Source organism: Canis aureus, chromosome 6 (assembly GCF_053574225.1).
Source record: "Canis aureus isolate CA01 chromosome 6, VMU_Caureus_v.1.0, whole genome shotgun sequence".
NCBI lineage: Eukaryota > Metazoa > Chordata > Mammalia > Carnivora > Canidae > Canis > Canis aureus.
The window spans coordinates 57,764,726-57,782,971 of NC_135616.1; the positions used below are offsets into that span (position 1 = coordinate 57,764,726).

Sequence of the window (18,246 nt, forward strand, 5' to 3'; positions counted from 1 at the left end):
CAGTAATTTATTACACTTCACAATACAGTGAAGCAAGAATATTATACTGATTTAGGAGACTCTTCCACATCCTTTTAAAATGTCACAGTGAAATTTAAATTAAAGAAGGGAGTTAGAAAAAATTAGTTCCTCACTTTATAATTTGTACCAAACATTTACACCTTCAAAACCATGAAAGAGGTGGTGGTGAAGGAATAGGAAGAGAGAAGAGAAAAGGGAGGAGGGAAGAGAAAAAGGAGGAGGAGAGACAAGTTGAGTGACTGGACAAATATAAAATTTTAGGGCCAGAACCAGAATCCTGATTTATCAACTTCAAGACCCTGCTCTTTTAGCTCCCTAATCAGTATTTTTCAAATGTGGGCAATTTTGTCCCCTACTGGATATCTGGCAAGTCTGGAGACAGGGCAGCCTGGGTGGCTCAGCGGTTTAGTGCTGCCTTCAGCCCAGGGCATGATCCTGGAGACTCAGGATCGAGTCCCATGTTGGGCTCCCTGCATGGAGACTGCTTCTCCCTCTGCCTGTGTCTCTGCCTCCCTCTCTCTCTCTCTCTCTCTCTCTCTCGATCTGTCTCTCTCTCTCTGTGTCTCATGAATAAAAATCTTAAAAAAAAAAAAATAGAAACCTTTAAAAAAAATGCCTGGTTTGTCATTTTTGGTTGTCATATTTGTGAGGAAAGGGGCTGCTACTGGGTAGAGGCCAGGGATACTGCTAAACAATCTACGATATCCAGGATAATCACTCACAACAAAGAATTATCTGGTCCAATATTCAATACAACCAAAGGCTTATAGAGCCTAATCTAAATCATCCAATTTTCCAGAGATGAAAATCAAAATCTCTAAGGAAGGGACATGGTTTCCTATGGAATGCTATAGTACTGGATCAATTAATGGACCCAAGGAAACACTACTGTTAAACCATCAGCCTAAGATCAAGACCATACATGAATCAATCTAAAAGCAAGACACACATGACCAGAATTTCAGTAGCAATATGGAGCAGAAAGTGATTTATGAACTATAAGGATATAATGCAATGATATATCAGGAAATCAAAATTATAAAACCGGCAAAAAAAATTCTGAAAGAATACACCATCACTCCTTGCCAGTGATAACATCTAAGGAAGTAGACAAAAAAGACTAGAAAAATGGTGACATTTACTTTTCATGTTACAACTTTCTGAACAATAAAAGTTTTTTTTAGCAAAGAGTACATATTACTTATTGTAATAACTTATATTTTAATAAAAATCATAGTGCAAGCTAAAGCCATTTTTATTCTAAGCTTCTTCTCAAGTGACTAGCAGATTGGATATACCTATCACTGATGTGTCAGGCTCCAAATCAAACTAAAATACTTACAAACTGGTAATAACACCCAGTACTTGACTAGTGAATATCAATACCAGGTATTACATTCAACTTCAGAATAAAATTATGGGTCTAACTTCAATATGAATTAGAATACAGGGACTATTAGAACACAACAGAAATACTAAGCCAAAAATACTGTATCAACAGTGTATAAATAATTTATGGACATGATTGACTGCAAATATAATATGCCACTCCCAAACAAAAAAAACACAAAAATAAATAAATAAAAGGAATTAAACACAGATTACACAACCATTAGGGTGGCTACCATTAAAAAAAAAAAAAAACAGGGGATCCCTGGGTGGCGCAGCGGTTTAGTGCCTGCCTTTGGCCCAGGGCGCGATCCTGGAGACCCGGGATCGAGTCCCACGTCGGGCTCCCGGTGCATGGAGCCTGCTTCTCCCTCTGCCTGTGTCTCTGCCTCTCTCTCTCTCTCTCTCACTGTGTGCCTATCATAAATAAATAAAAATTAAAAAAAATATTTAAAAAAAAAAAAAAACAGGGGATCCCTGGGTGGCGCAGCGGTTTAGTGCCTGCCTTTGGCCCAGGGCGCGATCCTGGAGACCGGGGATCGAATCCCACATCGGGCTCCCGGTGCATGGAGCCTGCTTCTCCCTCTGCCTACGTCTCTGCCTCTCTCTCTCTCTCTCTCTCTCTCTCTCTCTCTGAGACTCTGTGTGACTATCATAAATAAATAAAAATTAAAAAAACAAAAACAAAAAAGAAAGAAAATGACAAATGTTGGAGAAGATGTGCAAAAACTGGAACTCTTGCGTACTTCTGGGAGAAACGTAAAATGGTACAGCAACTACAGAAAACAACATGGAGGTTCCTCAAAATATTAAATATAGAACTACCGTATGAAATAGCCATTCTGCTTCTGAGTATATATCCAAAAGAACTGAAACCAGGATCTCAAGAAGATATTTATACATCAATGTTCAAAGCATCATTCTTAACAAATGAACAGATAAATGAACAAATAAAATAGAGTTTATATACATGCAATGGAACACTATTCAGCCTTAAAAAGGAAGGAAACTTTGACATATGCTACAAGGATGAAACTTAAGGACCTTATGCTAAGCAAATTAGGCCAGTCACAAAAATACAAATACTATTTGATGCCACTTATATGAGGTATCTAGAATAATCAAATTCACAGAAACAAAGTAAAATGGTGATTGACAGAGGCTGGGGGGAGGGGGAATGGAGAGTTACTTAAAGATTATAAAGTTTCAGTTTTGCAAGATAAATGCTAGAGATTGCACAATGCAAACAAACATTACTCAATTTAAAAATGGTTAAGACAGTAAAGTTTACGTAATGTGAATTTTACCACAATTAAAAATTTTTAAATATACTGATTAATGTGACATATTATACAAGACTAAACAACTGAAGATAACACTGCAAACTGTTAAAGTAGAAAACATAGGTCTTTTTAATCCCCTATATCTTTTTCCCATGACTTTCTAACATCCTTTACTGGGCCTCATACTTATCTCCACAAGTGAGTTAAAGATGCTTCATGCTTCATCCTAATTACCCAGCACTCTTCAATTTTCTAAAACAGTAATCAAAACTCTATAATAATTAATCAACCCAAAAGTTTTAAAATCCATCTGTAAGTAAATCTAAGTATTTCACAGAAATTGTGCACCAACCATATGCTTACTACCTTGAGCTGCTTAACTTGTAAAAATATATTGATCAAAGAAATTACAAGATAACCAAAATTATTTTAAAAACATAACTTCTCACTGGCTGCATTTACACACAAGTTAAAAATCAAGACACTTTTGCTAAATAAAATCATCTTACCAAAAGCTGTGGCCACATTTCGTCATGTATGCTTCCTCAATCATATCAAAGCAGATAGGGCTAAAAAGAAAATGGAAAATTTTTTTCAGTAGAGTGATTATAAATTGACAAGCCTGGTTACAATACCAACAAAATCATTTATCAATAACATAGCTAGTCTTCAAACATCTATCAAGAATTTCTGTTGAGTTAAAGGTGCTTTAGGGGATTGGTGGTAAGACAACAATTTATTCAAGAAGCCCTAACAGTCATCAAGCTCAGGAATCCCTGGGTGGCTCAGCAGTTTAGCGCCTGCCTTTGGCCCAGCGCGTGATCCTGGAGTCCCCGGATCAAGTCCCACCTGGGGCTCCCTGCATGGAGCCTGCTTCTCCCTCTGCCTGTGTCTCTGCCTCTCTCTCTCTCTCTCTCTCTGTCTTTCATGAATAAATAAAATCTTAAAAAATTTAAATAAACAAATAAATAGAAAAAAAATAAGTCATCAAGCTTTAAGATGAATTAAATGAGTAAATTAAAATGGCCCCAGTACTTTTACACATCCATAGTCACAAGAGTCCTTAAAGTTCCATGCAATAATGTATATTTTAATAATACAGTATTGCAATATCTTTTTCAACTATCCCTGTACTCAAAAGCACCTAATCCAAATGCTATTTCATTTAGTATTTAAAAAAACTAGCTCCCTAAGTTTATAAATTACAATTCCAATATCAATAACTCTTCTATATAATGAAGATAGTAAATTATAACTAATACTTAAAATAGTACAATTTAAAAATGATGTATATTAACTCCTTTAATCTTTTCAACAAAGGGTTTGTAGGTACATATTACTAAACACATTTAATAGAAGCAAATTAAGGCACAAAGATTTTACAGTTATAAAGTTAGATGATTACATACACACAGTTAAATGATTATGATTTTCAAACTTAGGTCTATGCTCTTAACCACCATTCTATGCTAATTCCAGATACAATGAGTTAAATACCAAGTCATACCAATATAGTTCTGGCCAACAAAAGGTAGTTATTAATCACGAAGAGACCACTATCTACCAGAAAAATACAAAATCTTATAAAGAGATTTCCATTTATCTTTCTTTTCCTTCTGAAAACTCTGATGAAGTCTCCAGAGAGAAAATAGCCATCTTCTTATTTTTTATTTTTTAGGATTTGTTTGTTTGAGAGAGAGAGTGCAAAAAAGCGGGGGCAGAGGGAGAGAGAGGGAATATATATTTTTTTTTAATTTATTTATTTACGATAGTCACACTCAGAGAGAGAGAGAGAGAGAGAGGCAGAGACACAGGCAGAGAGAGAAGCAGGCTCCATGCACCGGGAGCCCGACGTGGGATTCGATCCCGGGTCTCCAGGATCGCTCCCTGAGCCAAAGGCAGGCGCCAAACCGCTGCGCCACCCAGGGATCCCAGAGAGAGGGAATATAAAAGCAGATTCCCCACTGAGTGCAAAGCCTGACAAAGGGCTCAATCCCAGGATGCTAAATAAGATCATGATCTGAGTCAAATCAAGAATCAGCCACTTAACCGATGGGGCCAGCCAGGCACCCCATAATAGCCATCTTCTGACGAAGATAAAAACCGTAAGCTAGGAATATAGGTTCCTTGATGACACCCTCAAGCAGCTGCATCATCTATGGACCGCCTACCTCTGGACTTCAAATTACATGAGAAAAGTAAATCTTCACTTGTTTAAGGCAGTTTTTATCAAGTTTTCTGTTACTGGCATACATACCCAATCCTTATTAATGATACATTTAAATTATAAAATGAAAATTCACTCATTTCTTCAAGAAAAATTTCCTGGGCATAAATACTATCTTAGAATATGAAATCATAAAAATAGTTATAAAATCCCATGTTGCACAAGCTCAGAGTTTTACCACATATAGTGAGTTGGTTTAGACTGTGTTGGTTTTGTCAGCCTTTACTCTGCTGGATTTAGAAAAAAAGGAGGTCTACTAAACATGGAGATGTGGTAATTTCTCTTTTGAAACAAAGTTCATCTTGTTCCTGCTTGATGGAGTTCAGGCTACAGTACCCTCCTAAGAGCATGTGGATGAGCTATGTAAACTGCTCTGTGAGCCCAGTTTGTGGCTGAAGGGTGCTGAAGAACAGATCTGGGAAGGACAGATTTTACTTTATAAGTACAGTTGGCTACTGGGTGCTCAGGCAGATGTCTTAAGGCTCAAAACCCAGAGTGGAAGCAACATTTACATCTTCCCCTTTTTATTAAAGACCTTTTTTAGAGTAGTTTTAGGTTCACAACAAAATTGAAAGGAAGATACAGAGATTTCCCATATATTTGATGTCCTAAACATATGCATATCTTTTGCCATTATCAACATCACTCACCAGAATGGTATACTTTGCCCCAAAGATGAATTTACACTGACACATCACAATTACAAAGTCCACACTTTACCTTAAGATTCACTCTTCATATTGTACATTCTATGTGTTTGAACCAAAGCATATTGATATATATTCATCATTATAATAAAAAGATTATTTTTCACTGGCCTAAAAATCCTCTTGCTCTGCCTACTCCTCTCTCTCTCCTCGTACTCCTCTCTCTCTCCTCGTGCACAATCACTGATCTTTTGACTGTCTCCAGTTGTGTCTACTTTAGAATGTCACAGAGTTGGGATCATACAGTATGTAGCCTTTTCAGATTGGCTTCTTCCATTTTGTAATATGGCTTTAAGATTTCTCTGCATCTTTTCAAGGCTTGATAGCTCATTTCTTCTTAATGCTGAATAATATTCATTGTCTGGATGTACCACACTGTATTTATCCATTCACCTTCTAAAGAACTCCTTGGTTGCTCCAAGATTTGGGAATTATAAATAAGCTGTTATAAGCATCCAATGGCAGGTTTCTGTGTATTCATAAGCTTTCAACTCCTTTGGGTAAATACCAATGGGTAACAACAAAATTTTTATGGTAAAAGTATGTTTAGTTTTCTAAGAGACCACCAAACTGTCTTCCAAAAGGCGCCAGTACCATTTTTTCATTCCTATCAGCATAGAGCTAGACTTCCTGTTGCTTCCTATTCTCCTCAGCAACTGGTGTAGTCAGTCCTCTAAATTATAACCATTCTAAAAGGTGTATATTAATACCTAATTGTTTTGATTTGCATTTTCCTGATGACATATGATACGGAACATAATGTTTTCATATGCTTATTTGCCATCGATGTATCTTTGGTGAGGTGTATGTTGAAGTCTTTGATTCATTTTTTTAATCAGGTTGTTTTCTTACTGTTCAGTTTTAAGGGTTCTTTGTATATTTTAGATAAAAGTTTTTTATGAGATATGTCTTATACAAATATATTCTACTGAGCTGTGGCTAATCCTTCCATTCTCTTAACAGTATCTCTCACAGAGCAGAAATTTTTAATTCTAGGCAGCCTGGGTGGCTCAGCGATTTGGCACCGCCTTCAGCCCAGGGCCTGATCCTGGAGACCCAAGATCAAGTCCCACATCAGCCTCCCTACATGGAGCCTGCTTCTCCCTCTGCCTGTGTCTCTGCTTCTCTCTCTCTTTGTTTCTCATGAATAAATAAATAAAATATTTTTTAAAAGAAAAGAAATTTTTAATTTTAAAGAAATTCCATTTATTGCTCCTTTTTATAGATCATGCCTTTGGTGTTCCACCTAAAAACTCATAACCAAATTCAAAGTCATCTAGATTTCCCCTATGTTATCTTCTAGGAGTTTTACAGTTTTGCATTTTACACTTAGGTCTGTGATGCATTTTTAGCTGATTTTAGTGAATGGTATAAGGTCTTTATAGATTCTTTTTTTTTTTTTTTTACATGTGGATGTCCAGTTATTTCAGCATCATTTATTAAAAAGACCATCTTCGGGATCCCTGGGTGGCGCAGCAGTTTAGCGCCTGCCTTTGGCCCAGGGCATGCGTGATCCTCGAGACCCGGGATCGAATCCCATGTCGGGCTCCCGGTGCATGAAGCCTGCTTCTCCCTCTGCCTATGTCTTTGCCTCTCTCTCTCTCTCTCTATCATAAATAAAAAAATTTAAAAAAAATTAAAAAGACCATCTTGGGCAGCCCCGGTGGCTCAGCGGTTTAGCACTGCCTTCTGCCTGGGTCATGGTCCTGGAGACCCAGGATCGAGGTCCATGTCAGGCGTCCTGCATGGAGCCTGCTTCTCCCTCTGCCTGTGTGTCTCTGCCTCTCTCTCTCTCTCTCTCTCTCTCTCTCTGTGTCTCTCATGAAAAATAAATGAAATTTTTAAAAATATATATTAAGAGCATCTTTGGGGGATCCCTGGGTGGGTCAGCGGTTTGGCGCTTGCCTTTGGCCCAGGGCACGTGATCCTGGAGTCTTGGGATCGAGTCCCACATCAGACTCCCTGTATGGAGCCTGCTTCTCCCTCTACCTGTGTCTCTGCCTCTCTCTCTCTCTCTGCCTCTCATGAATAAAATCTTTTAAAATCAATTAATTAATTATATTTATATAAATGTTTATATTTATATAATTAAGTAATTGTTATTTTTATTTATATATTTATTAAAATATTTATATGTATTTATATATTTATAAAATATAAATATTTTATTTATATTTATATATTTATATTTATATAAATAAATAAATGGGATAAATGAATGAATGAATGAACCATCTTTTCTCTCTCTCTCTTTCTAGTAGGTAGTGACGTTGGTAGAACTCACAACCCAAGGTCAAGACCTGAGCTGAGATCAAGAATAGGAAGGATGCTTAACCGAATGAGCCACCCAAGTGCCTAAAAAAACTCTTTTTTGTATTGTCTTTGCTGCTCCTTTGTCAAAGATCAGTTAACTATACTGGTCTATTTTGGAGTTCTCTATTCTTTACTACTTGATCTGCTTATTCTTTCTCTAATACCACACTGTCAACTACTTATTACAATTACATATGGTATTTTGGTTTAAAAAAAAAAAAACTGTCTCTCTGAGTGAAACTCTGTAGTCCCTACCTACACTGATTAATTTCTAAAACTCAATTGTTACATACACAGTAGCAAATATCCAAATTTTCTACCACAGAGGGTCTAGATATTAACATACCAACCTTTTAAACAGCTCTTCTAATAAAGCATTTTTAAGATTTGAAGAAAAAGATATTTCTGTTCCCTAAGTAAATATGTTTATAAGTTTACGTGAAAATACCATCACATCTCTGTTTCATGCTGCATTAACTGAAGCTCAGAAGCAAGATGCCAAATGTCTTAACAGACTGGTCTTAGTCCAGACTCTTGATTTCTTTTCAGACCATGATCTCAGGGTGGTAACACTGAGCCCTGAGTTGGGCTCCAAGCTTGAGATTCTCTCTACCGCTCCCCCTTCTTAAAAAAATAGTAAGATGTACTATTATACTACTAAAAAAGAAAAGTTTATTCTGCTAAATAAACTATAATAATACTTTCTTACCAGCTAGGAATTTGATTTATGCTTCTCTTTTTTTACGATTTATTTACTTATTTGAAAGAGAGAGCAAGAGCAAGAGAGAGCACAAGCAGAGGGAGAGGGAGAGAGAGAGAGTAGTAGACGTCCAGCTGAGCAGGGAGCCTGATGCAGGGCTCTATCCCAGGACCCTGAGGTCATGACCTGAGCTGAAGGTAGACACTTAACCTACTGAGATACCCAGGAGCCTCTATGCTTCTCTAAAACACTCTTTAAGACTTAAACAAGTCTTATCATGACCCTGTTGTGGAAAAAAATATGCACATGCACATGATTAGAATTTTCCTACAAAATTCTCATTCTTTGGGGTCTAACTTTCCTGAACCACTTTTGACTAAGTCACTGATACCCAGATTTTTCCACACAATATTCTCCACTACTTTGATGAGGTAAAATTTATTCAGCGAATCTAAGACAGAACTAAATGCTATTGGTAATGGGATCTTAAACCAGGTTTACATTTGGCCAGCTAACCTACATCTGACACCAGCTTTAGGAATGTTGCTAAACATGTCTAATTTATACCTCATCCTAGAACCTCCTCCACCCTTCACTCCCACATATAAATATTTAGTTCATAAGGAATAAAACAATAATTCACAATTGTCTCAGAGACTTTCTTCCAGTCTGCTGAAACCTATATTCAAGTTTTGAGGCAGATGTTGTCTGTGTTTATACATCTACATGAAGTGACTACGTGACGCTACCTCCAACTGCCACCCTGCAAATGGGAATTTTTTTTAATTCCACCATATATCATCCAAAAAAAAATATCATCCAGTTTTCAGATATGTCAGAGTATAAAAGAAGAAAAAAGTTCAACTTAGAGTAAAAAAATTAAGACAGGGATCCCTGGGTGGCGCAGTGGTTTGGCGCCTGCCTTTGGCCCAGGGCACAATCCTGGAGACCCGGGATCGAGTCCCACGTCAGGCTCCCGGTGCATGGAGCCTGCTTCTCCCTCTGCCTGTGTCTCTGCCTCTCTCTCTCTCATTCTCTCTGTGTGTGACTATCATAAATAAAAATTAAAAAAAAAAAAATTAAGACAAAGTAAAATAAAAGCAAGAGAGGACCCTTGGGTTGGCCAAAGGACAATATGAAATACAATCAGCTCACTCTGCACTTGTGAAAATTTAACTGCAAGCCGACTTACCCTCTTGCTATGTATATACTTAGAATACTAGAGGGAGAGGAGGGATAAATGAAAAATTGCTTTCGGACACTGGACACTAAACAGCACAGTACTGAGATCTTTGAGGGAAAGAATTTTAGAAATCTACACTGGATTTTTAAGTCTTTGCTGAATACTACTCATATGTACCCAGGGCAAAAACTCTACAAGATCAGTTAAAAATGACCAAGAAACTATAAAATGCAGGGCACTTAATAGAAAACCCAGAAGAGTCATTAGTAGCGGAGCTAAACTAGCTCTAGAAAAAGGACTCACCAGCCATCCTCAAAATAAAATTTTTATAACAAATGCATGTGAATCTATAATTTTCTCAAAATAAAGTTTTATTACAAAAAAATTTAACTTAATTAAAAAATACTCAAAAGGATTAAACTGATCTGCAAAGAACTTCGCTTCCTGCCAGAACAAAGTCCAATAGTCTGTAAAGGAAAAAAATAAAATTCAGCATTTAGTAATGGCAATGTCCATTACTGTCCACTATCAAAAAAAAAAAAAATTACTAGGCACAGAAAATAGCAGGAAAATGTGGCCCATAAAAAGGAGGAAAACCAGTCAATAGGAACAAAAAATACATAATGGAATTAGCAGAAAAGACTTCAAAACATTTATTACAAATATGCTCCATGATTTAAAGGATCACAGAAGTATGAGGGAAATGGAAGACATACAAAGAACCAGTTAAAAAATACAGTACCTGAAAATACAACAAGAAATATGAATTCATAAGAGAAAGTAAAATGCAATTCCTAGAAATTTTAAAAACCACATCAAATACAAAGCATTACTGACATGGACTCATCAATACGTGAAACACAAGGTAAGAAGTTGTGAATGTGAAGATAGGTCAATAGACATTATCTAAATGAAAACACAAAAAGAAAATAAACAGAAGACAGAAAATCCAATAGCTCTGGTGAAGGTATTTCCATACCCACTACCAAAAACTAAAGTAAAGGCATTTGATATATCGTACAAACTTAAGCTTGCCAAAAGGTTATCTCTGTCATTTAATTGCATTCAAAAACCAACATTACACAGTCACCTGTGTGGCTCAGTCAGTTAAGCATCTGGCTCAAGTCATGATCCTGGGGTCCTGGGATTGAACGTGTAGGGCTCCCTGCTGAACAGGCACCCTACCCTGCTTCTCCCTCTGCCCCTCTCCACCTCATGCACACGTGTGCTCTCTCACTTTCTCAAATAAATAAAATCTTAAAAAAAAAATCACAGAAGAGATACAGAAAATTGTTTTTTAAATATCACAATTTTGAATTTATTAAAAGACACATCTCAGTTAAGCAAGGGTCATATCACACAATGAGTTTGACTCTCAGGTTACATTTTTTTTTTTTTTTTTTTATTTATTTATGATAGTTACAGAGAGAGAGAGAGAGGCAGAGACACAGGCAGAGGGAGAAGCAGGCTCCATGCACCGGGAGCCCGATGTGGGATTCGATCCCGGGTCTCCAGGATCGCGCCCTGGGCCAAAGGCAGGCGCCAAACCGCTGCGCCACCCAGGGATCCCTCAGGTTACATTTTTAATCAGAGCTGTATTCGTAATGTCCCTAACATTTGTATGCATTGCCTACTTCAAAAACAGCATTCAGAGGCACCTGGATGGCTCAGTGGTTGAGTGGCTGCCTTTGGCTCAGATCCCAGGATCCTGGGATCAAGTCCCACACCAGGCTCCCAACAAGGAGCCTGCTTCTCCCTCTGCCTAAATCTCTACTTCTCTGTCTCTCTCATGAATAAATAAATAAAATCTTAAAAGAAAAAAAAAAAAGCACCCAAATTTATTGAATAATACAAAGTATATTACAAACTCTTCAATAAAATTGTAAATACATTGTTTAATCCATGTGTATTGTGGTACTGACACTAATTCTATTACGCTACAACAAATTTTTCAACTATCTCACAGTTCTGATTAGAACTAACCAAGCATTCAAATCTTTCAAAGGTTAAGTACTAAAAACATAACATTACCAAGATAATCAGAGCAAGGTACAATCTACAGTCATTTAGAAAAATAAATAGTTGTATCTTATCTAAACAAAACCAAAAAACCACTTTCATATTCTGGCACCAAATGCCACACCCTAGCAATTACTACCTGATTCTTTTCAGTAATTTTATAATTTATGTCTCAAAATGTCCAAAACTTGAAATTTTTCTAGCTTCCTCCTCCCCTTTACACCTTTACTGCCATTCAAGTATCCCTAAGCCATCTTCCATTTTCAACTGGCCTCAAAGAATTTCCTTGAAAGACAAGGAAATGGGTGCAAAAGAAAAAAATAAACCTCAAATCCTCCTTTACACCAACATTAATAGCACACCAATGTTCACAGGCAGAACCAGTTTCAGCTTCTGTCCCATCATCACACTCCTTACTACTTTCATTTCATATGATAAAATGCCCTTAAAAAACTTAAATCTTTTTTCAAAAGCAGAGATTAAATTTATCTGGTATTTTGTAAAATGATTTCTCCCTACCTATCTTCATTAAGACCTGTTTGGGGTTTTTTTCTTAAGATTTTTATTTAAAAAGAGACATAGAGAGAGAGAGAAAGAGACAGAGGCAGAGACACAGGCAGAGGGAGAAGCAGGCTCCACACCAGGAGCCCGACGTGGGACTGGATCCTGGAACTCCAGGATTCAGGGCCTGGGCTGAACGCAGCACTAAACCACTAAGCCACCAGGGCTGCCCAAGACCTGTGTTTAACATGGTCTTATGTCACATATTTCATGGATAAAGACAGATAAGGTAAGGGGGAAAAAAGAAGAGAAGACAAGCTTTGTAGACTCTGTAATTTATTAATGGAATTGTTTTTTTAAGGGGGCGAGGGGCCCCTGGCTGGCTCAGTCAGAAGAGCATGCATTTCTTGATCTTCAGGTCATGAGTTCAGGCCCCACATTTACTTAAATGAATAAATAAATATATAAAAACTTCCTAAAATTTTTTTATATATTTTATTTATTTATTCATGAGACACACACACAGAGAGAGAGAGAGAGAGAGAGAGAGAGAGGCAGAGACATACGCAGAGGGAGAAAGAAGCAGGCTCCATGCAAGGAGCCCGATGTGGGACTCGATCCCCAGTCTCCAGGATCACACCCTGGGCTGCAGGTGGCACTAAACCGCTGCGCCACCAGGGCTGCCCCAAAAAATTTTTTAAAGAAGAAATTTTTTAAAGCGACAAGGGAGACTCAAAGTAGCTATCTGCTAGCTCCAAGGAAAAAGATTTTAAAATGTAGGAGACTACAATGGGCCAGGAAAGAAAGGACACCATGATTAATACAAGTAACAGTCATGAAAAAATAAGAAATGTAGCCAGATCTCTGGTACTCAAACAAAAGAAAAAGTAGCTTAAATCAGGAAACCAAATCTGAAACCAACTATGGTCAAGAAGTGTCACTACTGATTCCTCCAGCATGAAAATTACCCAATACACTCTCAAGCTTGACCTGGATCTTGTTCTAGTCAGATTCCCAGGACTCCTTAAACGAAATATCAATTCTAACTATCATCAGGGACTTGGAATTGGAGAGTTCTAATTAGGTTTGCATACATTTAAGATAGGTGCAGCAATTAAGAGAATTATCTCAGAGCAAACACCAGGACTAGGCCTCAAAGGATCTAGAGGGTTGGGTTCAAGGTGGATCCACTGACTTCACCATAGCAATATGGAATAAAGATCTTCACTAGTGTTCTACCATTAATGTGACTAACAGCTTCTTTTTTCTGCTTCTCAAGGACATGAAACTAAAATATACAGTCCTTCCAATACCAATACTGTAAGTCAAATAGTACAATTCAGATGTTTATTTCAAATTCCTCAGAGAGAAAATGAGTCAGATGTTTACAAGATGAACCACCTAGGTACCCCCTATGTGGATTTTTTAACTTTATTTTTTAAAGCTTTATTTATTTATTTTATGATAGACACACAGAGAGAGAGAGAGAGAGAGAGAGGCAGAGACACAGAAGGAGGGAGAAGCAGGCTCCATGCGGGGAGCCTGATGCGGGACTTGATCCGGGGACTCCAGGATCGCGCCCTGGGCCAAAGGCAGGCGCCAACCCGCTGAGCCACCCAGGGATCCCCTATTTGGATTTTTTAAAGTAACATTTTTAAAAAGTGTTTTAGTGATTAAAGGGGCGCCTGGGTGGCTCAATCAGTTAAGCGACTGATTTCAGTTCAGGTCATGATCTCAGGGTCCTGGGATCAAGCTCTGAATTCAATGGCTCCATGCTCAACAAGGAGTCTGTCTGTCCCTCTCCTTTGCCCTCCCCCCTCCCCCCACCCCGCTCATGCTCTCTCTCTCAAATAAATAAATGAAATCTTTAAAAAAACAAATGTTTGAGGGTCACATGGGTGGCTCAGTGGTTGAGCGTCTGCCTTTGGCTCAGGGCTGATCCCGGGATCCTGCAATAAAGTCTCGCATCAGGCTCCCCACAAGAGGCCTGCTCCTCCCTCTGTCTTTGTCTCTGCCTCTCTCTCTGTCCCTCATGAACAAATAAAGTCTTTAAAAATTAAAAAAAAAAAATTAAATAAAAAAGAATTGTTTTAGTGGCTAAGTTTTATAAATACAGTACTGAATGTAAAATATAATCCAATTAAATTAGCCTTCTGTTCTTGCAACAAAAACCTAAACACTATAAACAACACATAACTCCACATTAAATGCATTCAACCAAAATGTAAAAAGCCAGACCATGACTTTGCTCTGAACTCTATTTTGGCTACTAGTATAGAAGAAGTATACTACTGACTGACCCAAGTTAACTACTGAAGATCAAAATACAAAAAAAAGGGATCCCTGGGTGGCGCAGCAGTTTGGCGCCTGCCTTTGGCCCAGGGCGCGATCCTGGAGACCCGGGATCGAATCCCACGTTGGGCTCCCGGTGCATGGAGCCTGCTTCTCCCTCTGCCTATGTCTCTGCCTCTCTCTCTCTCTCTCTCTCTATCATAAATAAATAAAGAAAGAATTTTAAAAAAATACAAAAAAAAAAAAAGATCAAAATACAACCTTTAAAAAGTAATAATAGCCAATAAGCCCATAAAAAGATGTTCAATATCACTAGTCAATATGGGAAAATAAAGCCACAATGAGATAGTTTACCTGCACTATGTTGACTATAATTTTTTAAAAATATATGTTGGTGAGGATGTAGAGAAATTTAAACTCTTGCATACTACTGATGGGAATGTAAAATGGTGCAGCCTCTGTGGAAAACAGTTTGGCAGTTCTTCAAAATGTTTAACACAAAATTACCATATGACTTTAGTAATTATGCTCCTAGGTAAATAATACAGAGCCTGGAGAACATTATATTCAAACAAAAACTTCTACACAAATATTCATAAGAACATTATTCATAATAAATAAAAAATGGAAACAACCTAAATATCCATCATCTCATGAATGGATAAAGCACGGTCTATTGATATAATGGAATATTATTCAGCCATGAAGTGATACACACTACAATACAGATTAAGCTTAAAAACATATGCTAAGCCAGACACAAAAGACCACATATTGTATGAATCTACTTATATGAAGTGTCCAGAACAGGCAAATCTGTAAAGAGAGAAAGCAAATTAGAAAAAGTGAGAGAAAGTGGTTGCCAAGGGAAGAGAAGGGCAATGACTATTTAATGAGTATAGGGTTTCCCCCTGGGTGACAAACATGTTCTGGAATAGATAGTGCTAATGGTTGCACAATACCAGGAATGTATTAAAAACTAGTGAATCGTAAACATTAACTGGTTGCAATGGTGAATTTTATGAGCTATCAATTTTACATTAAACTTTTTAATAAAAGGAATAGGATGCCTCTCATGAATAAAATCTTAAAAAAAAAAATGAATGAAGGACCAAAAAAACATACCATGTCACCACTTATAAAAAGGTGGAAAAGCTGTCTTAACATTAGACCAATTAGATATCACAACAAATATTACCAGGAATAAAGAGGGACATTTGAGAATGAAAAGGATATCAATTCACCACCTCTATTCCTTTTTTTGTTGTTGTTTAAAGATTTATTTATTTATTTATTCATGAGAGACAGAGAGAAAGAGGCACAGACATAAGCAAAGACAGAAGCAGGCTCCTCACATGGAGCCCGATGCGGGACTTGATCCCAATTCCCGGGATTACTCCCTGAACCGAAGGCAGACCTCAACCTCTGAGCCACCCAGGTGTCCCAATTTGCCACCTATAAATGTGTGTGTCCTACTAACAAAACTTCAAAATACACAAAGCAAAAGCTGACAGAATTAAATGGAGACATAACCAAATCCACAATTATACTTGGAATAAAGATTTTAACACTCTCTTTCAGTAACTGATAAAACAAGTATGAGAAACCCAACATGGGCATAAAGAATGTAATACCGGGCAGTCCAGGTGGCTTAGCGGTTTGGCACCGCCTTCGGTCCAAGGCCTGATCCTGGAGACCCGGGATCGAGTCCCACGTCCAGCTCCCTGCGTGGGGCCTGCTTCTCCCTCTGCCTGTGTCTCTGCCTCTCTCTGTCTCTCATGAATAAATAAATAAAATCTTTAAAAAAAAAAAAAAAGGAAAGAAAAATAAACCCAAAAATTAGTGAGGTAGAAAATGGACAGACTATATAGAAAATCAGTAACAGCAAAACAAGTTAATTTGAAAAGGTTAATGAAATTAATAATCCTCTAAACCATTCAAGAAAAAAAGAGAAAACACAAATTACCACTATCAGGAATGAAAGAAGCTGCATTCCTTTAAAATCCCATTAACAATGGGGATCCCTGGGTGGCTCAGCGGTTTGGCACCTGCCTTTGGCCCAGGGCCCAATCCTGGAGTCCCATGTCAGGGTTCCTGCATGGAGCCTGCTTCTCCCTCTGCCTGTGTCTCTGTCTCTCATGAAAAAATAAATAAAACCTTAAAACCTTTAAAACCTTAAAAAAAAAAAGGGGGGGGGGATCACCAGCATCACCCGTGTGATGGGCTGAACTGTGTCCTTCCCCAAATTCCTATGTTGAAATCCTAGCCCCCTAGTACCTCTGAATGGGACTCTTTAAAAACTAGGCCTTAAAGTAGAGATAATTAAGGTAAAATGAAATCATATAGGGATCCCTGGGTGGCGCAGTGGTTTAGTGCCTGCCTTTGGCCCAGGGCGCGATCCTGGAGACCCGGGATCGAATCCCACGTCGGGCTCCCGGTGCATGGAGCCTGCTTCTCCCTCTGCCTGTGTCTCTGCCTCTCTCTCTCTCTCTCTGTGACTATCATAAATAAAAATTTAAAAAAAAAAAGAAATCATATATTGAGCCCTAATCCAATGACTGGTGTCCTTATAAGAAGAAATCAGAATAAAGACAACACAAAGATCACAAGATGACCATGTAAAGACACAACAAGAAGGTGACCATCTGTTAGCCAAGAAGAGAGACCTCAGAAGAAGCTAAACCTGTCAATACCTTGACCTTGGACTACTAAAACTGTAGTCTAAAACTGTAAGAAAAAGATTTCTATTATTTGAGTTACCCAGTCTATTATATTATGTAAAGCCTAGCAAACTAATACACTTGATATCAAAACCAAATCATATAAACACGTATTTTTTACAAGACCAGTATCACTCATGAATATACAAAGGGAAAAAACAAAACAAAACAAAATCAAAGAATTAATAAATGGGGCATACAAATTGGAAAAAAGTAACTGTCTTGATTTGCAGATGACACAATTGTCTTCTCAGAAAACCCCATAGGATCTACAAAAAAAACCCATTAGAACAAAGTGAATTTAACAATCACAGAATACAAAGTCAACATACAAAAATAAATTTTATTTCATTAGCAACAATTAAAATTGTTAGCAACAGTTAAAAATTGAAATTAAAATAATATTGAGTCCTGCATCAGGCTCCCTACAGGGAGCCTGCTTCTCCCTCTCCCTGTCTCTGCCCCTCTCTGTGTCTCTCATGAATAAATAAATAAAATCTTTTAAATAAAATAATATATACAACACCATCAAAATATGAGATACTTAGGACTAAGTTTAACAAAATACATACAAGTTCCAAGCACTGAAAACTACAAAATCATAAAACACTGCTAATAGAAATTAAAGTCCTAAATAAATAAAGAAACGTACTATGTTCATGGTTCAAAGATTCAGTGTCATTAAGATGTCAAATCTTCCCAAATTGAGTCAGAGATTCAAAGAACCCATAATAGGGACGCCTGCGTGGCTCAGCAGTTGAGCATCTGCCTTCGGCTCAGGATTTAATCCCAGGATCTGGGATTGAGTCCCACATGGGGCTCCTGCATGGAGCCTGCTTCTCCCTCTATGTCTCTGCCCCTCTCTCTCTCTCTCTCTCTCTCTGACTCTAA

General features: G+C 37.7%; 2 protein-coding genes across 9 annotated transcripts in view; one reads left to right on the forward strand and one right to left on the reverse strand.

The window, feature by feature from the left end:
• Positions 1 to 8,297, forward strand: part of LOC144316185 (transcription and mRNA export factor ENY2-like) — a 73,514-nt gene extending 65,217 nt beyond the window's left edge. The window contains exon 5 of the transcript XR_013382027.1: positions 7,886 to 8,297. The gene's annotated coding sequence lies outside the window, so the exon portion shown is untranslated. The remainder of the gene's footprint in view (positions 1 to 7,885) is intronic.
• COP1 (COP1 E3 ubiquitin ligase) overlaps positions 1 to 18,246 on the reverse strand; it is a 244,389-nt gene that overhangs the window by 214,266 nt on the left and 11,877 nt on the right. For all 8 annotated transcript variants that reach the window (XM_077901781.1, XM_077901780.1, XM_077901776.1 and 5 more), the window contains exon 2: positions 3,203 to 3,262. In XM_077901781.1, coding sequence (XP_077757907.1) covers positions 3,203 to 3,262 — 60 coding nt within the window. The remainder of the gene's footprint in view (positions 1 to 3,202; positions 3,263 to 18,246) is intronic.